The 22,136-nt window shown below is 38.3% G+C and overlaps 3 protein-coding genes across 3 annotated transcripts; 1 reads left to right on the plus strand and 2 right to left on the minus strand.

Moving 5' to 3' along the window:
* Window positions 1–3,718: 3,718 nt before the first annotated feature.
* On the minus strand, window positions 3,719–11,875 carry LOC110886589 (omega-6 fatty acid desaturase, chloroplastic). The gene is made up of 10 exons (XM_022134406.2): window positions 11,688–11,875; window positions 11,558–11,612; window positions 9,940–10,181; window positions 8,462–8,605; window positions 8,240–8,391; window positions 7,984–8,106; window positions 5,964–6,141; window positions 5,769–5,887; window positions 4,692–4,806; window positions 3,719–4,024 (listed from the first exon to the last, which is right to left on the minus strand). Exons 1-10 carry the CDS (start codon window positions 11,727–11,729, stop codon window positions 3,863–3,865), a joined length of 1,332 nt encoding a protein of 443 aa, XP_021990098.1. The 5' UTR covers window positions 11,730–11,875; the 3' UTR covers window positions 3,719–3,862.
* A 6,179-nt stretch (window positions 11,876–18,054) lies between these two features.
* Window positions 18,055–18,856, plus strand: LOC110883322. Its single transcript, XM_035978416.1, has 2 exons — window positions 18,055–18,784; window positions 18,849–18,856. Exons 1-2 carry the CDS (start codon window positions 18,055–18,057, stop codon window positions 18,854–18,856), a joined length of 738 nt encoding a protein of 245 aa, XP_035834309.1.
* Window positions 18,857–21,271: 2,415 nt separating this feature from the next.
* Window positions 21,272–22,073, minus strand: LOC118482761. Its single transcript, XM_035978417.1, has 2 exons — window positions 21,344–22,073; window positions 21,272–21,279 (listed from the first exon to the last, which is right to left on the minus strand). The coding sequence occupies exons 1-2, from the start codon at window positions 22,071–22,073 to the stop codon at window positions 21,272–21,274; spliced, it is 738 nt and encodes a 245-aa protein (XP_035834310.1).
* Between the last annotated feature and the right edge of the window lie 63 nt (window positions 22,074–22,136).

Here is a 22,136-nt window from a genome sequence, read left to right on the forward strand (position 1 = left end):
GAAGAAAAGGTGGCGAATATTACAAATGCCTTGTCGACTATTGGACAAGGATCAGATTGGAAACGTGATGTACACATGTATCATTCTTCACAACATGATTTTGGAGGACGAAGGTAGAGCGGTCGTTACCCACTATGATGACGATGATTCCCAACCAGGTAACGTAACAGACCAAGATAAAGCGGTTAATGAATTTTGGATCAAGTCAAGGGATATACATCACAACCTTCAATCTGATTTGGTGGAACATGTTTCAACGATTCCTGGGTTCGAAACCGACGAAGACGACGAAGAATGATTGTTTTTTATTTTAATAATTATTATGTTTGTTTATGTATTTAAAAAAATATGTTTTTTTTTATGTTTTTAATTAATTTAAATATATATTAAAAAAATGGTGATGTGGCTAGGCCACGCCGGCCCAACCCACACCCAACCCAAGCCCCACCATACCCCATTAAAACTTGGGTTTGGGTTAACATCCACGTGTCAGCAATTGCCCCAACCCACGCCCAACCCAAGCCCCACCATACCCCGCAGTCTTAAACCAACACCACCACCACCGCCGTACCTAACCCGCTGCCGCCCCTAACCACCGCCTCACACCAGCTTGAATCTGTTACCACCACCGCCGTACCTAACCCGCCGCCGCCCCTAACTCATCACCGCCACACACCACTTCAATCTTTTGTTAGAGAGAGAAGAGAGAGAGAGAGAGAGGAGAGAGAGAGTTTATCAGATGTTAGAGAGAGAGAGGAGAGAAAGAGAGAGTGTTTATCAGAGAGAGAGAGTTTGTATATATAGTGTTTTACTTTTAAGTTTATACAAAATGGCCCCTGAATAGAAGTTTTTTACAAAATAACCCTTGTATAGTTGAAATGACAAGAATACCCTCATGTGCATTGCACATGACCAGATTTAACCAAAAACTCTAACTGGGTTTGGTCTAAATGACATAACTTGCAAGATTTGCAAACATTAAGGACAAAACTCATCAATTTTAAAGACAAAGGACAGCGCCTGCAATTTGGAACATACATAAAAGACAAAACTTGTAATTTACTCCTTTTTTTAACTGTGAACAAACAACTCCAAAAACTACTCATAAAATTCACTTATGGCCCACTTTTGGGGCTCGAACATGCAACAATATGGTGGGAATTAACCCTACCGCCACTAGGTCAAGATGCCATCGGCTTTTTTTTATCTACTTGTGTAACTCGTTACCGGTACACGACATAACCACGTTTCCAATTTAAGGAAAAATTAGAGGCCGTAGAAATAACACCATGATTGTCTTCGTTCTTAGATTGGGATCTGAGGCAATATGCTAACTTTGCTATCATGTTGACGACTCTAACAATCACTTGGATAGATGATACGTGCAATGTTGAACATGTATTGTTGTGTATATTGTTACTTTCTATGATGATACATGGTGCACATGTTTTTATTTTGTTCATGATTTAATGCATACAAGAAGAATGTCGCATCAAGAAAGTCGAACGTGACATAACATTATGACATAACATTATGAAGATAATACGACATACATTGTTGAAATTAAAGATTATTATATTAAAGAAAACAAATTAAATGCCAATGAGCTGGAGTGGTACGGGAGAGATTCTTGCCCTCACCATTTAGTTATGTGACACTTGATGATGATGATGGGAGACTAGACAAGCAGACAGCGATAGCTAGTTATATCCTTGAACTGAGCGGGTTTTACCTCACCGCATTGCCAAGCCTTCGGGCGAGTGTTCATGGGCTTCGGCCCTAGGTGAGGGTTTTCCTTGGCTCGGATGCGAGCGTATCCCGAAGTGGTGAATTTCACCAGTAGCCCATTTGGAGGATTCATTGGCCGTTCAAAAAAAAACTAACTATATAAACTTCTATCATATTTTTTTCTAGATACATGATATGCATAGTGTGATTGATGTTTGTAAAAATCAAATCAAGTGATAATTTGATGGGCTTATTCCCAAATCATTACCTAACAATACAAAAGTTTTTAAACTTGTTCTTAAGTTCTACTTTCAAATGAAAAATGAAAAGTTAATGCCACAAACTCACAATACAAAATAGTACCTTTTTTTGAAAATTTACATTAGAAGTGATGCAAATTTAGGTTTGATTTTAGGTTTCTAAAATGAAAAATACGATCTCATAAAGAGATGAATGCGGTACAATGCTTGTACTTTATGTCTTTATGTAAATAGAAGACATATAGCCAATGAGGTAGCGGTGAAGTGGTTGGGGAAAGACTTAATGTTTCTTGTGACTCAGATTCGATTCCCACTCTCTCCATTATTTTCTGCGGCATCCAGGTGAGGTCGAATATGGGTGGCGCCGGTTCGTCTTGGCGGCGGTCGAGTAGTCGACCTTGGCCACAGCGCCGGGTGTCACGGTGGTTGGCACGTTGTTCCTTGCCGTTCAGAAAAAATTGAAGACATATGCTTCGGCTTTAGCCTTTAGGTGAGACATACTCATCATTTTCAACTGTTTGTTTGTCTGGGGTGCCCATGACTTTGGACCACCAATAATGAGTGTCTCAACACCTGTATGGTTAGCAATTGACCCCTAGACCTAACCACTTTTGTGTGGCTGGCTGGCTGGCTGGCTTACAAATGGGTTCAGCATTTCAACCCAACAAAGAAATCATGCCGCCACCTCTTGCAAATTTAACAATGTTTTCAGAATTAGACAAGTTTTTAATCAAAACAACCAAAGGGCTTGTAGGCTAACGTAGAGATGCATAATCTGTTTTTTTAGAACCCAAAACTGGGTAGGAACCGGGTCCAGGTTTGGTCAACAAAGTCACGAACCGGGTCCAGGGTAGGAACCATTGGGTGTCAACCCAATGGCCACCAGCCCGCATTCTAACCCGGAGGTGGCGGGTTCGAGTCTTGCTCGTTCCCAATGCCCCGATGGTAGCGGATTTACCCCAGACTCAGGCTTGCTGGGTGGAGGTCTGCGAGGTGGGATCACCTCGGCGGTTGAGAGGACCGTGGAATATCCCCCCCCCCCCACACACACACGAACCGGGTAGGGTAGGAACTGGGTTTTAACCAGTTTGGCCAGGTTTCTTTTCTTTTCTTTTTTTTTTTTTTTTTTGGCCTGTTTGGATCCAGGTAGAGGTGGAACCGGGTCCGGTGGTTCCGGGTCGGGTTCCTTTTTCTACACCTGGGTCTGGAACTGATAGTACCCGTGACCGTGAGTCGGGTAGGGTAGGAACTGGTTCCGGGTCGGGTCGGGTCTGGAACCGGGTTTTTTGTGCATCTAGGCTAACGGTATTAAGATGTATACATAATGATGGTGTTCATTCTCCAGCGGTTGAGTGTTTAGTCCTACGGGCTACGGTGAACAAAAATATAAATTTAAGACTACGAATAGAAGGTGTGCGAGTAAGCATATTTTAAAAAATAAAACTTTAATAGTTCAATGACCGAGTAGTAAGAACCGAATAGCATAACAAAATATAAAGCAATGATACTATAGTCAAGTTAAACATAGATAGAAAAAGGATAGTAAAATTATATAGGTTTATATTAAAGTTATAAAGCAAATTAATTTACAAAAGTTAATCATAAATATATAAATATCTATACCATTGTGATGATAGATGAGTTGATAATTATCATTATAATTATAATTTGTATTTCTATAATTATTATGGATCAACCTAACCCCAACTCATCTTTTGTCTCACATTGAATTTAATAAGCAAAACAATAATCAAAATATAAAATATCGGATATTGAATCACAAAGAGAAAATAGTCTACTTGTGACGTATAAAAAGCGAAATAAATAAGTGACAACTAATGATTAGTAATTTAAATAAAGAAAGGGTAAATGTATTATGCATAATCGGGCATTACCCTTTTAAGAAATGTAATAGGGCTGGATATCTCGGGAGCAACCTCTTCGAATGAGATGTAATTTCTGTCCTCATTGTACACATGGCATATTGTCAATATCGTCTTCATTAAACGCCAGTTCCATGATGCCTCGTTTAAATACTGTATCACAGATCATACGAGCAATAATTATGTTGTATAATCATTAAGGAATAAATATACATGTTGACTGCATATGACTTTCAACCCGTTTGACCCGTTCCACTTTTAGCTGATTTTTTTTAAGAGTGAATTTCAAGAATTGTCTTTTATCTTTATACCCATTTCCAGGCGCTGTCCTTTATGTTCAAAATTGACGAGTTTTGTCCTTTATGTTTTCATATTATGCACGTTTTGTCCTTTAGGCCTAACCCAGTTAGTTTTTTCAGTTAAATTTGGTCATATGCTTTGCACATGAGGGCATTTTTGTCAATTCAAAGGTAAGTTCAACGGCAGATTTACAGCTCAAAGCTTCTGCAACCTTTGAATTGACAAAAATGCCCTCATGTGCAAAGCATATGACCAAATTTAACTGAAAAAACTAACTGGGTTAGGCCTAAAGGACAAAACGTGCATGATATGAAAACATAAAGGACAAAACTCGTCAATTTTGAACATAAAGGACAGCGCCTGAAAATGGATATAAAGATAAAGGACAATCCTTGAAATTCACTCTTTTTTTAGTTTCATTAGTTAGAAATGAACACACACCCCCCAAATCGACCCGTTCAACACGGTCAGTTGAGTATAAATGATTAAGTACATAGATAAAAACGGCAAAGGATCTTACTTTTCCCCAATTCTCTTGAAGGGATTTATGAGCAGCCCGAAGATTGTAGCTTGGAATCTTTGAGGAAACATGGTGAGGTATATGAACATTGATATCATGGCATAGAATCTCTATCCTGTATCATACAAACCATAAGTTTTAGCATAAAATCCGATTATATTTACGATAATTTAACACGTTAATTATAAACAAAGTCGAATATAGAAAGACGTTTGCCAATTTGACAAACAATTGTTCCAAAATTTAATTAAGAAAGGTTTTTACGCCTAGATTTAGTTCGGATTTTCATGACCTATAAATGGGTCAATTTGGATTTTGTTTTATGTTTAACGGGTCAAATGGGTTAAGCTTCAAGGTTTAACTCAGAAAAGGAGTCGCATGTGCCAAGCTCAACGGGTTAAAGGTTATCTACAAAATGTATTTGGATACACAAAACCTTCTAAATTGTTTAATTTACATTGTTTAGTTTTGTAATCCTATTTAACACTTTGATTATATATGAAGCTCAAAAAACAATCTAAAAAGTGTTGATTATGGGTAGGGATGCAAACCAGCTAAGCGGCTCGCGAGCTACTCGAGATCGGCTCGAGAAAAAGCTCGAAACGAGCCGAGCTGAGCTTGAGCCTAAAATAAAGCTCATTTATTTATCTAGCAGCCCGAGCTCGAGCCTGGCATATGAAGCTCATCAAGCTTATCAAGCCTTAGCGTAGTATTAGTTTTTATTAATATTTAATAACATTTACCCCTTATTTAAAGTTGTCTAGTAAACGAGCCAAACCGAGCTTATTTAAACTTGTTTACGAGCCAAACCCAAACCTAAAAATAAGCTTGTTTAGTAAACAACCCGAGCTTCACTTCTCGAGCTCACGAGTCTTTTATTTATATTATTTTTTATTTAATATATCAATTAATAGATAATAAATGAGCCGAGCTCGAGCTCTCATAGTCATAAGTTAATCGAGCTAAGGCTCGGCTTGTTTGCACCCCTACATTTATGGGACCATCCGAACCGGTTTTCGCTCGATCCAGTTTGATCCATTACCAAACCCTACCCTAAAAAAAGTATAAGAAAAATACCAGCGAGGATAATCACAGTGTACGGTCCCATTAAGTTGGGCTTGGGCCGCATTCCAATCCTCCGAAGATTTGAAAGGTATGTGAGGTGCAGTGTGGTGAACCATAGTGAAAGTGCTCATCTGCGAATATAACATGTTAGTTTCCTTAATTAACGCAAATTCATTTGCGAAACTAAGACAAGAAAGTAGTATATACCCAAAAATGATAGCCCAGCCACGGCATTAACCAGAATTTTATCCATCCAACTATCCCTGTCTTGTATATAATTAACGGCCACCCGATTGCCATGAACGCAAAAACACAAGCAAGGCTGATCTTTACTCTTCCGATTTCACTAGGTCTAAACTTGTTCAGATTAAAATGCCAGATTAACCTGAAAAGATGATTATTAACTATAAGATCCATTGATATGACACAGGTAGAGGTGGTAAGTTGGGTGGGTGGGGTAACAGGTCAAAACAAGTTCGGGTTGGAAGAAAAAAAAAAAAGAGTATTATATTATATATATAGGGAGAAGATCATGCGAGAACCACCTCTTATTGCGAGAACCGCGAGAACCAATGTGAACACAACCAAAAATGCCTAAAAATAGCTAAAAATCACACAATTTTTTTTTAATATTTTTTATATAAAAATCGCTACTTTTCGAGCCAAAAAAAATTAATTTTTTTTTTGGCCACTAAAAGTAGCGATTTGAGCATAAAAAATATTAAAAAAAAATTAGATTTTTTTTTTTTATTTTTTAGGTTTTTTGGGGGTTTAGTTTTTAGCATTTTAGCTTGGGGGGGGGGGGGGGGGGGGTTAGTTTTTTTTAGTATTTTAGGTTGTGTTCACATTGGTTCTCGCGGTTCTCACAAAAAATGGAGTTCTCGCATGAGCCCCTCCCTATATATATATATAGAGAGAGAGAGAGAGAGAAAGTATAATGTACAAAATGGCTTAACCTACATTAACATACGCGACAGAATTTATAACGTGCGTAATTATTTTTTTCACCATTATAACGTGCGTGATTATCACCTCCATGCGTGATTATCACCCAAAAACTGCTCCCATGCGTTATTAGGGCTCCCATGCGTGATTATTGCCCAGATCTGATGGTTGAGCGCGTCGCGTACGTGAAGTATGATAAGGCTTTTTGTATGTTAACCTTCCTCTATATATATATATATATATATATATAGGGTGGGGTTCGGCTAGAAAGTCCAAATTTCCTAAAAAGTGTAAAAAATCATAAAACACTCTAATTTCAGCCATAAAACACACCTAAAACCCACAAATAACAGAGTGAAAATTACTAAAACACCATATTCAAACCATAATAGTTCATAAAAACTTAAAACATACAATCGTAGAACTATGAATATAAAACACAACATGCTAATCAACATAAAACACAATAACATTTGTTATTCGATAATCAGAGCCTTATCATCCAAAACACAAAACACAACCCACATATATGGTGTTTTATTAATCTTTATTTTGTTATTTGTGGGTTTTTGGTGTGTTTTATGGTTGATAATTTGGTGTTTTATGACTTTCTACACTTTTTAGGAAATTTGGACTTTCTAGCCAACTCCTAGCCTATATATATATATATATATATATATATATATATATATATATATATATATATATATATATATTAACTACCAACTTGTTTATGCTTTAAGGGTTGTACTTTGTGTATAGTTGAGTTTTTTCATTTTTTTCAATCTTTTTACTTTTAACCCCTACACTTTTCATCTTTTACAAATTTGTCACAAAGATTTTTACATCGTTAACCCCAACAATTTTCCAATTTCAACTTTGGTCCCCTATACTTTTCATCTTTTACAAATTTTTCGTTTTAATGTTTCGGTCTAGTTTTGCGAGTTAACATGCTGCAATGCGTGTGTAGTTTAACATTTTTACGTCTTTTCTCCTCGTCGCAACACGCGGGTCTTAAGCCGACTTAGTCTAATTTTTTTTGCGTTAACATGCCACAATGAGCGTGCATGATTCAATGCTTTTACGTCTACTTTTAGTTCGGTTTAACAATCCCGCCACAAAGCGCAGGTTCTAAATACTAGTTTAAGATAAAAACACGACCCAAATCGATCAAATCACAAGTAAATGAGATTGATATGCCACCTTTAGATACAATAGGTGGATTACTTTAATTACCAATAATGATATGCCATGTGTATCTGTGTGTATATGTGGAAATTACCAGTGTGATATAGACATGATGGGGCGAATAGGACCATATCCGAATACGATTGCCTTCTGGAAAATCGGGGATTCATCAAAATGTGTTTTCATAACGGGGTGCCAAGCTGTATCTTCATTCAACCTAAAGTTTCAAATAAATTACGGAAGTTAAGCTTGAGAAGTCGTAGAATTGTAGCAAATTAAAAAAAAAGATTAGCATAGATTAAACAATAAATTTAGACAAATTACGGAATGTACTAAAACGTAATACATACATGTTGGTTTTTGCATGATGCCGGTCATGTTTGAAGCGCCATGGTTCATAGGGGTATATTAATGGCAAGAAGGATAAAGTTCCAACAATATCTTCCAACAGTTTGTTCTTCGAGAAAGATTTGTGTGCACAATCATGACCTATTACAAAAAACTTTTGAAGGAACAAATTTTAGATTAACTTGAATAATACATGAAAATGCAAAACCACAAAATATTATTACCCCTGTAACTGCCGTTCCCGTCCATGCCCAGGCCAATGGAAGAAGATACCACGGAGATTTGGAGATCATGAAAAGCCCCAATGCATATGATGTTGCGGATATCAAAACCGACTTCCATGCTTTAGTGTCGTCTATCTCGAAAACCTTTGAAAATATTAGACGAAGCTTTAGATATGAATATATTAGAAGAAATACGAATACGACACGTTACATTACAATGTGCTAATGCATACTAAAATTTGACTCTTAGTAACGAGATTACATGGAGTCCCCGTTTGCGGTATGCTCATATAATGTATATATGTGTGGGCGCTCAGGGGGCAAAAGTGAAAGTGCACAACGTTAAAAGAGGGGGATGGTTAATCATGCATCATGTGGTGGCGTTGATAGCCGAAAGACAAGGGGGTACATGCACTAATCGGCGTTTGTCTCAATTGCTGAGTGTTATGTGCCTTATGTCCAAGGCTTGATGCAAAACTACAATCGAGCCGGGGGTCTCATTGGAAGCAGCCTCTCTATTCCTACGGGGTAGAGGTAAGGCTGTCCACATCTCACCCTCCTCAGACCCTACCTTAGCTTTGCTATTGGTGGGATATACTGAGTATGATGATGATGATGATGAGTAACGAGATTACATGGATTAATAGCATTTAATTTTTTATTCTTATCTTGTTATTACATGTAGTTAGAACCCTCATATTAAGTTTGAACTACGGGTCAAAACATGTATTTGGTAGTTTGGGTTGTCACGAAACCCTTTTTGTCCTAAACTTTTTTTATAAATAACAAGTATTTAGGACCCGCGCTTTGCGGCGATACAATTAAACTAAACAAAAAGTAAACGTAAAAACGTTGAATCACGCATGTGCGTTGCAGCATGTTAACTTGCAATAATTAGACCCGAACGTAAAACATAGAAGATGATAACTAATAGAACCCGCGCTTGTGACGGGGCCCATAAAACGCAAAGAAAAACCGTAAAAATGTTGAACCACGCATGCGCGTTGCAGCGTGTTAACTCAAAAAAATTAGACCGAAATGTAAAACGACAAATTTGTAAAAGGTGAAAAGTATAGCGACCAAAGTTAAAAGTAAGTGTTGGGATAAAAATGGTTTGCGACAAAGTTGTAAAAGAAGAAAGGTATAAGGGTGAAAAGTGTAGAAAATTAAATAGTAAATTTTACTCACAAACAAAAGTTGAAAATTAACATATAAGTAAATTGATGTATCAAATATGATTACAAACATTATAATATTTCAATAAAAATCTGAACTTTTTTCATAAACTGATGATACACTTTTGACTCAACCCGTTTGGATTATTTCCTTGTAAGCTTATTATTTGCAATATACATGCGTGAGTGTATGCATTGACCCACGAAGTAAATGGGTCAAAACCTCAACTCATTACTCAAAAATGAAGTATTCAACTACAAGTTAATACAGAAAAAAAAAAATAATAAATACAAGTGTAGTACCGTTTTGGGAAGAGTATCGATAATGTTTTTTAAGGTTACGTCATCAGGGAGTGGTTCTCCGATTTGCCTAAACCCGTAACTTTCACACAATTCTTTCCTCTGCTGTTCACCGTCTGCTGGTAATGGTGCTGTAACAGGACTTGCCACTGATTTTACAGTTTTACCCCTTCTCAAGGGTATCACGTATCGTTGGTGTGTGGCTTTGCATTGAGGAAGAGCTTCCCATGTCAAATGATATGTGCCTGTCTAATCAAGCAAGTATAGTAAGATGTCACATGTTCATTAAAAAATGTAACACGCATAGTTAAAAATGTTTATATATAAAGCAAAACTATTATGTCAATGCTGAAGTTATATAATGGTAGTAAATAACTAATTATACACACACGTACATATATATAGCAAAGTAAATGAGATACACAGAGATTAATGATATAAAAATGTATGAGTATTGAGTAGAAATACATAATTAAATTCTATATAAACTTATAATGCAAGAAACATGTATACTTAAGAAAGATTGTGATATCACAGTTCTTGGTCACACTTTACTAGTGCATCTCTGATGTATGCACTAAAAATTTACACCATTTTGGTGTAAAATACCGTTTTTATGGAACATGCTTACACCAAAAAGCTTTCATCTCCAACGTGTGAATGAATTAGTTGCATAGTTATTAAAGCGAGCGCACATAAAGCCCCGGGCCCAACAAATCGCCTTGAGTGCGCCTCGCGCCTTTAATAACTATGGTTCATGTCATAGTTATTAAAGCAAGCGCTAAATAAAGCCCCGGGCCCAACAAATCGCCTTGATGCGCCTCGCGCCTTTAATAACTATGGTTCATGTCATAGTTATTAAAGCGAGCGCTAAATAAAGCCCCGAGCCCAACAAATCGCCCTGAGTGCGCCTCGCGCCTTTAATAACTATGATTAGTTGTACACTAGATATTTTAAATTCACATATTAATTCAGTTAAATTGTTTTGACCAAAAACATGTAAATGTAATCAATTTAAAAAAAAAAAAAAAAAAGAAAAAAAACTGGTAGCAGTAATATTCAGTTGTATTTATCTTTTAACTTTGTTTTATTTTAGATTATGGAATAAAACTTAATTTAATTAATGTTGTAGTTTATTTTAAATTTACATTCATGAACTTTTGAGTTTTGATTGTGTATTTACATGATTAGTTGAAAACCCAATAACTTAATTAACTCATGAGTAAAAAAATTGTGATTTAATAAAAAAATTTAAAAAAATTTCAAAATTCAATATTGAACTCATCTTAAATATATCAATGAGATTTTTTTACATATTTTTTTAAATGTTAATTTTATCTTTATGTTGAGTATTTGGTAATTACCAGGTTTAATCATAATATAAAAATTGTAGAATACAAAAATATACTAAACTAAAATTAAAATAAGTATAATAATAAAAAAATCCAAATTTAAGTTGAACACCTTTATATGGTGGAACATATCCATGAAAAATCGATATGAACAAACTTCACATGCAATTTAAGGAACATATAATGTGCAGTGCAATAAAACATAAAAAATTAAAAACCCTAATACTCCAAACGAAAGAAATTAATAATCTGTAAGGAGGGATTCGTACCTGTTGGATACAAGGAGACGTATCTCTGGCGATGAATTGGGTTGTGCAGGTTACCCTAAACCAAAATGAACACGCGAATATAGCTAAATTGAAGCAATTGGATGATAGATATTGGGATAATTGGTATTACCTTGAGAAGAATTGCAGAATGAGGAGGGAGTGTGGAAGCCATTGGAAGCAGATAAAGGAGGGTGTGGCGCTCAAAAGAGGACCGTATAATGCCGATTCCAGTGGGGTTTTATATTACGCCTAAACCCCCCTCTTTTGAGCCTGTGGAGGATACTGTATAGGATTCGTTTCGGTCCCTCGTTCGTTAGATACGTACCAAGTAAACTTTACATGTCTAGTCACTATATTATTATTATATATATCAAAACATATCGTTGGTTTGCGCCAGTATAGTTTTCTGTTTTTGGTTTTGAACCCAAGAGTTTTCATTAGTTAAGAATGTACTCAACTTTCTTAGGGTAGAAGATAGTCAACAAAAAGTTGCAAGAAAGTTAAAAAGATGGACAGGTGTTAAATTATCGGGTTTTCCTATTTTTTTTACGTGACCACCGCTTCATTTTTCCACTGTTTTATTTACTTCTATATAATGTTTGTTACATTCTCTTATATATTAATACTACAATGTTTTTAACAGGAAAAGTTATGATAATATATATGATTTTTTTAATAGTTTTATTATCTTCTTTACTTTTAAGTCAGATAAGTTTTTGTTAACTGGTACTGGTATTGAAAATACCAGTACGGTTGTTGGTACATAAAGGTAAAAACCGACACTAGCCTGGTACAGAAAACACCAATAGTCGATATCGAATTGTTTTTGAAAATATTTTAGTTCGGGAAATTCGGTACTGTTACCCGATACCATTCGCTTATCCCTGATCGCGGGTGTCGTATGAACATCGGTATGGTGCAACTTTTTTTTAATTTCTTCAACGTTTAATCATTTATTTTTTTAGTTTCAGGGGTAGGGATGAGCTTGGTGCCAACCAATACCGAATCGTTACTGGTACCGAAAATACCAATTACGGTACCTGTATATGAAGGTAAAAAACGGTAGCGAATCGGTACAAGGAACGCCAAAAGTCGTACCGAATTGGTACTTAAGATTTTTCGGTTCGGGAAATTCGGTACCTGTACCCAGTATTATTTGCTCATCTCTGACCACAAGTTTCATACGAACAACATTATTACCGTACGACTTTTTTGGTTGATTTTCTTTTGGTTATCTTTTAGTAATTTTTTTCTATATTTTCTTTTTATTCTTGTCAGCGGTTCCCGTGCGCAACACGCTTGTAGTGATTTCAAAATACATGTAAACACACTTCGCCGCAACGCGGCTATAGTAAAAACTAGTTATAATGAAAAATTACACTTTTCGTCTTTTATGTTTGTATCAAATTGCAGTGGATAACCTTTAACTTCAATAATTAGACTCACAGTCCTTTATTTGGAAAACTCATTACATCTTTCGTCCTTTAGTGCTAACGAGGTTAAAATTTTGAGTTAAATCTAGTCACATGAGGGCATTATGGTCATTTCACTTTTTTTATGTTATTAATAAAGAAAACAAAAACATTAACATATATATACACACTACAGCTTCAGTCCACTCAAGATAAAACCACCACCCAACCACCGCCAAAGTCCACCACAGCCATCGCCCCGCCTTCGCCACCGCCTGTAACATTACCACCACCATCATCGGAGCTACACGACCACCACTCACTTTCTCTCTCTCTCTCTAAATCATCACACCACCGTCGGATCGGAGCCCTAGATTTTCTGGATCTACAAACACCGCCAACACCGCCTGTGACATCACCACCACCATCATCGGAACTACACCCCCTCTCTCTCTCTCTCTCTCTCTAAAACATGCTCATCGGCCAGCACCGTCGGACTTGCGGCCGAGCTCACGAGTGAGCTTGAAAACCCTAGCGGCGCAGATGATCGGAGGTGTTTTGACGGATAACACGCCGTTGCCTAGAGGCTGTTGCTGTTGATTGTTGATTGTTGATGATGGAGGCGTTTGGGACGCCGTTGTTGATGATGGAGGGGTTTGGGACGCCGATAGTGGGACGCCGTTAGATGATCGGAGGTGTTTTTCCTCTGTTTTTCTCCCTGTATTTTAGGAATTTTTTAAGTTCTTTAATTTAGGGATTTTTTTGGTCTTTAATTTGATTATTTATATCCTAGACGAGATGTTTTACGTTCTTGGTTTTAACATTTAGGGCTTTTGTTACCATGATTTAATATTTGTTGGGGTTGGTTGCATACGGCGGCTGGTGGTGGTGGTGGTGGGGGGGGGGGGTTGGTTGCATATGGCGGCTGGTGGTGGTGGGGCTTGATTCGGTGGTGGTGGCTGGGATACGGTGGTGGTGGGGCTCAATTCAGTGGTGGTGGCTGGGATACGGTGGTGGTGGGGCTTAATTCGGTGGTGGTGGCTGGGATACGGTGGTGGTGGGGCTCAATTCGGTGGTGGTGGCTGGGGATATGGTAGTGGTGGGGGCTGAATTTGGTGGTGGTGAGGTTGGTTGAAGAGATGAACTAGCTGATAGAAGGAGACATTTGTATATTATATATATATATATATATATATATTAAATAAATGAGTAAAATTACCGATCTACCCTCATGCGCAAGTCACATGATCAGACATAACTTAAATTTTTAACCTGGTTAGCACTAAAGGACGAAAGGTGTAATGAGTTTTCCAAATAAAGGACTGTGACTGTAATTATTGAAGTTAAAGGTTATCCACTGCAATTCGATACAAACATAAAGGACGAAAAATGTAATTTTTCCATATTGTTTTGTCTTTCATGTTTTGAGATTATACATGTACATTTATTATTTTTATTATTATTATTTTCTTTTTTTAATTTATCGGCTGTTTGTTTATAAAATAGGCTTAGTGTGTTTTATGTCTTTTGAAACACACGTTTTTTTTTCATCTATTTAGAGGTACAAGTGATTTAGACACTTAGGCCGGAGGGTGTGGGAGGCGCCATCCTCGCCAGGTCACCATTTATGGCGCCCTGGGCGCTATACACCCACACCCACCTAATTAACTTGGGGCGCTATAGTTGTTTCACGAACATGGTAACGAGAAGACAACACACAGATCGAGGCACATTTAATCTTTTTGACCGTTGAACAGTCAGGTTTCTTTTTTTTTTTAAATTGTTTTTCAAATTCAAAGTTTATAAACACCCATTCCATTTCTCCATTTTTCCATCTCATTTCACCCACTTTCTCTCAAATTTTTCCATCTCCATTCACCCACTTTCTCTCAAATTTTTATACAATACTCTAATTTTTATACAATACCCTTCTCTCAAAGTTTATACATACTAATCTCGTCAACAACACTCGAAGGAAAAGCGGTTCGAGCGATGTGGACGTGATGACCCAAGCCCACTCCGATTATAGGGTGTACCATGGTCATCACTTTACGCATGTAAATGCGTGGGAGCTTCTTCGCAAATCTCCCAAGTGGCATCTTGTGCCACCGTTCGACCCAACCCGCCCTCGGTCAAAACGGTCCAAATCAACATTGTCACGGCCCCCGACCCGGTTTTACCCGTTTCAGGAGCCGCGAGACAGAAATCATGCGGTATTTAAATTTTAGGCGACAGCGGAAGTCTTGTAAAACAGGATCGTTCAATAATTTAAACTGCCCGTTTTATAACTTTAGGGATAAATTCCCGTAATTTACAATAATGTGATTTCCCAGGGAAATCTTTATTTTTCAAAACATGTTTCTTTTATTTATTTACACTGAGCCACTTTTCTAAGCTGGGAGTGCGTCACGGCACTTCTCTTTCTTTGCTCACAACATATCACCTTAAACATGTTTGAAAAAGGTTTTGTCAGCGGGGAAATACTGAGTGAATCATTCATTTTACTAAAACGACACATTAGTTATAATTCACAAAATTAAGAGCGATTACAATGTTTCTGATTATCAACCAACTACCCACGGTACTTTACCACTCGACCCATTGGCCCATCTGTCCAATGGTGTCTGTGATTATGGTCATATCACCCAATGGTTGCCCCAATGGTGAAGATTATCAAGTAATGTATACAAAACCCCACATACCGGCTGTAATATGGTGATTACAAAGACTTAATCCCTGTAATTATAACTTTGAAAATAATTTGGAGTTTTGTAAAACAGTTGATAAAAAGAGAATGACTCACATTGCAGATTTTACGAGCAGAGTTTAAGCCTTACTGATTTGCCTGTGATTAACCTAATTTAATTAACAATGTACACACAAACGGGTTAGTAACTAATTCAGCAGTTACGTCAATTCACGAGATTAAACCCTCACAACAATTAATAAGTGCAATACTTAATAATTCAATGGATTCACAACGAATGACAGAGCATAGTCCGAATTCGAATAGCACTCAAACATTCAAGTCGAAATCACAATGAATAACAAAGTATCAGCTCAATTTGAGCAGCACTCAGACAATCGTTGGATAGTTATAATCGATCGGACGTTGAATCGTAATAGCGATCGAGTTATTACCCTGATTGCGGCAGCACCTCGTGATTGTGTGTGTGTTTATTGTAGTATTACAGCCTTAACTCGACGTACAGACAGCAACTTTACGTCGTTTTCATTTCTCAGTTCAAGTCCCAAGGTCGGCTATTTATAGTGATTTTTGGGACATGCTTACGGACCGTAAGCCCTTTCCCTTGCGGTCCGTAAGCTAAGCAGTCTAATTCATAGGCTGCCTAGGCTCGGGTATAGCTTGGGTGATTCAAAATTTCAGCCAATCAGAACTTTGCAACGTTTAATTTAGATAATTATTAAACTAGGGTTTGCCCCCCTCGAGTTTTAGGGGCCCTGATCCTGATTCCGATTGTTCTGAAAATTTTAGGGCTAATGCAGAATTACTTGGGTGTCTCAATTAGGGTTTTCTTATTGACTAATTATCATCCTAATTATTGATTTTAGTGACAGTTGTTACATCCTCCCCATCTTGAGAAAAATCTCGTCCTCGAGATTTACTGAAATAGATGAGGGTATTTTCTCTTCATTTCTGATTCCAGTTCCCAAGTATATTCTGGTCCTCTCCTGGATTCCCATTTGACTTTCACTAGTACGAGTCGCTTGTGTTTGAGAAACTTGATCTTCCGGTCTTCTATTTGTAGGGGTTTCTCTACGAATTTCAGTTTTTCATTTACCTCTATATCTTGAAGAGGTACTACCAGGGATTCGTCTGATAGACATTTCTTGAGATTGGATACATGAAACACATCATGTACTCCTGCTAATTCTTCTGGTAGTTGTAAACGATAAGCTACTGGTCCTATTCGTTCTATTCGTTGGATCACTGGGAATGGTCCAACATATCTTGGACTCAGTTTTCCTTTCTTACCAAATCGTACTACTCTTTTCCAAGGAGAAACTTTCAAAAGTACTTTGTCTCCTACCTGAAATTCTAGTGGCTTGCGGCGATTGTCTGCATAGCTCTTCTGACGATCTCTAGCTGTCTTCAATCTTTCCTTAATTTGTGTTATTTTGTCAGTGGTTTCTTGTACGATTTCGGGACCTGATAATTGACTTTCTCCTATTTCTGCCCAACAAACGGGAGTTCTGCACTTGCGTCCATATAGTGCTTCGAATGGAGCAGCTTCGATGCTCGAATGCTAACTATTGTTATAGGAGAATTCAATTAATGGCAAATGGCTATCCCAATTACCACCATGGTTGTAAAACAAGGTTTCCAAGGCCGAGTACTCCCCGAGTAGTCGCTACAAGGTAGGTTGCCGAGGCGACTTTCTTCGACTCCGCCTAATTACTCGGAGTCGGTCAACCTCGGTCAGAATTGGATCTAGTAGGTCAACTCGGGCCTAGTTTGACTTAAGTAATAATAAAGAGTTAACTGCCATTTTCGTCCCTGTGGTTTGGTCACTTTGGCCATTTCAGTCCATTTTTCAAAAATGCGCCATTTTCCTCCCCGACGTTCTGGAAAGGTGCCATTTCAGTCCAAAAATCATAACCCAGTTAAGTCAGTTAGTAAATAAGGACTGATTGTGTAAATTTGTAACATAAAGGACTGATTGTGTAAATTTGTAACACCACCACCACTAGCCCTGCCACCACCACCACTCCGCTGCCACCACCACCACCACCGCCACCACAGCCACCACCGCCACCACAGCCACTGCCACCACCGCCGCCACCACAGCCACACTGCCACCACAGCCACTGCCACCACCGCTACCACCGCAACTACAGCCACTGTTATCATCATCATCGATCATCATCGACCTTCATCATCATCATCGCGATCTTCATCATCATCAGACCTTTATCACCAATTCTCCTCTTAATCGTTTTATACATTTTCTGAAACGTTTACGTGCAAAACGAAATGGGAATTTGGATTAGTTTTAGTGATGCAGTGGGTGTTGAATACGTTTTGATGATGCTAAGGTATTGAATATTGATAACAGCAATATTATGCCGTCGGTTCGGCGTTTTTCCAGAGTCGATACTTTCGAGCTGAAGGTTCAGATCGAAAAGAGGCTCGGTTCACAAAAGGCTGAGAAGTACTTCAATCTAGTCATCAGGTATTTAAATCTTAAGCTCGGGAAATCAGAGTTTGATAAGCTTTGTATCGGTTTAATGGGTCGGGAAAATGTTCGTCTTCACAATGAACTGATCATAGCTATTGTGAAAAATGCTGCTCTTTCGAAAATACCTCCTCAAAAACGTGCGAAGAGTGATGGTCCTTTGCCTTTAAAGGTCCCTAACGGGACCCATCCGGTGACTGATCTACAGTCTCTATGTGTGTTTCCTCGGTCCCCTAGAAAAGTACGAACACCAAATCTTCGTGAAAGCAAGTTTAAAGACCAAACGGTTCCTTTTCCCCAACATTTGGTAACGACAAAAGTTCAACAACAACAACAAAGTGCTACTGAGTTGTTTTCTTTAGGTAGCAAACCGCCACTTGAAGTTAATTCAGTTGAAGACGGGGAAGAAGTTGAGCAGGATGCAATAAGTCCAGGTGTTTATAGTAGAAACCCTGTTAGTGCGCCATTTGGCATCACCATCCACTCACAAGAACAACGAAAATTATGCATTAATGGTCTAGATTCTGCATACTGTACTGAGACTTGCCATTACAGTGGTCATTTGCCTGCTGCAAATTCTTTAAAGAACAGGTTGAACCACAATTTGCGAGTTGAAGGTTTAGATATCTCTAGGGATTGTGTTAACTTATTGAATAACGGGTTGGACTGTTTTTTAAAAAGTGTTCTAAAACCGAGTCTGGAGTTAGCCCGCTCAAGATCTTCACAAAGGTGGTGGCGGTGGTGGCAGTGGCTGTGGTGGCAGTGTAGCTGTGGTGGCGGTGTGGCTGTGGTGGCGGTGGTGGTGGTGGTGGCAGTGGCTGTGGTGGCGGTGGTAGTGGTGGTGGTGGTGGCAGCGGAGTGGTGGTGGTGGCAGGGCTAGTGGTGGTGGTGTTACAAATTTACACAATCAGTCCTTTATGTTACAAATTTACACAATCAGTCCTTATTTACTAACTGACTTAACTGGGTTATGATTTTTGGACTGAAATGGCACCTTTCCAGAACGTCGGGGAGGAAAATGGCGCATTTTTGAAAAATGGACTGAAATGGCCAAAGTGACCAAACCACAGGGACGAAAATGGCAGTTAACTCAATAATAAAACATAATTTCTATGCCTATCATATTAAAGAATTAATATCATTTTCACATATTTTGTTATAAATATTAGTAAATTTATGCTATTTGACATATATTGAATCTCCAAAAAGTAATTTCTTTACAATTTAGCATGTCCGAGTACTCCCCGAGTACTCTCCGCCTAGACCGACTACTCTCAACTCCCCGGTCGACCGACTAGGGAGCGCCTAACGACTTTTGCAACCATGCTTTGAAGTATACTGTGATGCTTCAAAATTAGGATACGGGTGTGTATTGATGCAACGCAAGAAGGTAATTGCGTATGCCTCTAGGCAATTGAAAAAGCACGAAGAAAATTATACAACTCATGACCTAGAGTTAGGAGCCATAATTTTTGCCCTTAAAATTTGGAGACATTATCTGTACGGAAGTAAGTTTACTATCTATACAGATCATAAAAGTTTAAGGTATATAGTTGGGCAAAAAGAGTTAAATATGAGGCAAAGAAGATGGATGGAAATCCTAAGCGATTACGAATGTGATATTCAATATCACAAAGGAAAGGCAAACGTAGTCGCAGATGCCTTAAGTCGTAAGTATCATGAAAAGCAAAAGCGAGTCCGTGCTCTTAGGTTAAATCTACAATTAGATTTAATGGAACAATTGAAGAACATTCAGGAAACGGCAATCAAGGAGGATGCCGAAGGAATGAAAGGTTACCTAAAGGAACTAGAACCAGGAAAGGATGGAATATGGAGATTCCACAAGAAACGAATTTGGGTACCTAAGCAGGGAGAATTAAGAAATAAAATTTTAGAAGAAGCTCACAAATCTAGATATATTGTACATCCAGGAAACAATAAAATGTACCAAGATTTAAGAAATAATTTCTGGTGGATAGAAATGAAAAAGGACATAGCTGAATATGTAACCAAGTGTCTTACTTGTTCACAAGTTAAGGCAGAACACCAGAAACCTTCAGGACTACTACAACAATTAGAAATGCCTATATGGAAATGGGAACTCATAACAATGGACTTTGTTACTAAGTTACCCAAAACCAGAAAAGGTAATAATGCTATTTGGGTAATTGTGGATCGATTAACCAAATCACCTCATTTTCTACCAATAAAGGAAACCTTTAGCATGGAAAGGTTAGCCAAGTTGTATGTAGATGAAGTAGTATCCTTACATGGAGTCCCACTCTCCATCGTAACGGATAGAGATAGTCGTTTCACTTCCCGTTTCTGGACAAGTTTCCAGGAGGCAATGGGAACTCGACTCAATTTAAGTACCGCATATCATCTTCAAACGGACGGACAAAGTGAAAGGACGATACAAACAATGGAAGACATGCTCCGAGCATGTGTAATTGACTTTGGTGGTAATCATGGTTGCAAAAGTCGTTAGGCGCTCCCTAGTCGGTCGACCGGGGAGTTGAGAGTAGTCGGTCTAGGCGGAGAGTACTCGGGGAGTACTCGGACATGCTAAATTGTAAAGAAATTACTTTTTGGAGATTCAATATATGTCAAATAGCATAAATTTACTAATATTTATAACAAAATATGTGAAAATGATATTAATTCTTTAATATGATAGGCATAGAAATTATGTTTTATTATTGAGTTAACTGCCATTTTCGTCCCTGTGGTTTGGTCACTTTGGCCATTTCAGTCCATTTTTCAAAAATGCGCCATTTTCCTCCCCGACGTTCTGGAAAGGTGCCATTTCAGTCCAAAAATCATAACCCAGTTAAGTCAGTTAGTAAATAAGGACTGATTGTGTAAATTTGTAACATAAAGGACTGATTGTGTAAATTTGTAACACCACCACCACTAGCCCTGCCACCACCACCACTCCGCTGCCACCACCACCACCACTACCACCGCCACCACAGCCACTGCCACCACCACCACCACCGCCACCACAGCCACACCGCCACCACAGCTACACTGCCACCACAGCCACTGCCACCACCGCCACCACCTTTGTGAAGATCTTGAGCGGGCTAACTCCAGACTCGGTTTTAGAACACTTTTTAAAAAACAGTCCAACCCGTTATTCAATAAGTTAACACAATCCCTAGAGATATCTAAACCTTCAACTCGCAAATTGTGGTTCAACCTGTTCTTTAAAGAATTTGCAGCAGGCAAATGACCACTGTAATGGCAAGTCTCAGTACAGTATGCAGAATCTAGACCATTAATGCATAATTTTCGTTGTTCTTGTGAGTGGATGGTGATGCCAAATGGCGCACTAACAGGGTTTCTACTATAAACACCTGGACTTATTGCATCCTGCTCAACTTCTTCCCCGTCTTCAACTGAATTAACTTCAAGTGGCGGTTTGCTACCTAAAGAAAACAACTCAGTAGCACTTTGTTGTTGTTGTTGAACTTTTGTCGTTACCAAATGTTGGGGAAAAGGAACCGTTTGGTCTTTAAACTTGCTTTCACGAAGATTTGGTGTTCGTACTTTTCTAGGGGACCGAGGAAACACACATAGAGACTGTAGATCAGTCACCGGATGGGTCCCGTTAGGGACCTTTAAAGGCAAAGGACCATCACTCTTCGCACGTTTTTGAGGAGGTATTTTCGAAAGAGCAGCATTTTTCACAATAGCTATGATCAGTTCATTGTGAAGACGAACATTTTCCCGACCTATTAAACCGATACAAAGCTTATCAAACTCTGATTTCCCGAGCTTAAGATTTAAATACCTGATGACTAGATTGAAGTACTTCTCAGCCTTTTGTGAACCGAGCCTCTTTTCGATCTGAACCTTCAGCTCGAAAGTATCGACTCTGGAAAAACGCCGAACCGACGGCATAATATTGCTGTTATCAATATTCAATACCTTAGCATCATCAAAACGTATTCAACACCCACTGCA

The sequence above is a fragment of the Helianthus annuus genome, chromosome 10 (genome assembly GCF_002127325.2).
Source record: "Helianthus annuus cultivar XRQ/B chromosome 10, HanXRQr2.0-SUNRISE, whole genome shotgun sequence".
Lineage (NCBI taxonomy): Eukaryota > Viridiplantae > Streptophyta > Magnoliopsida > Asterales > Asteraceae > Helianthus > Helianthus annuus.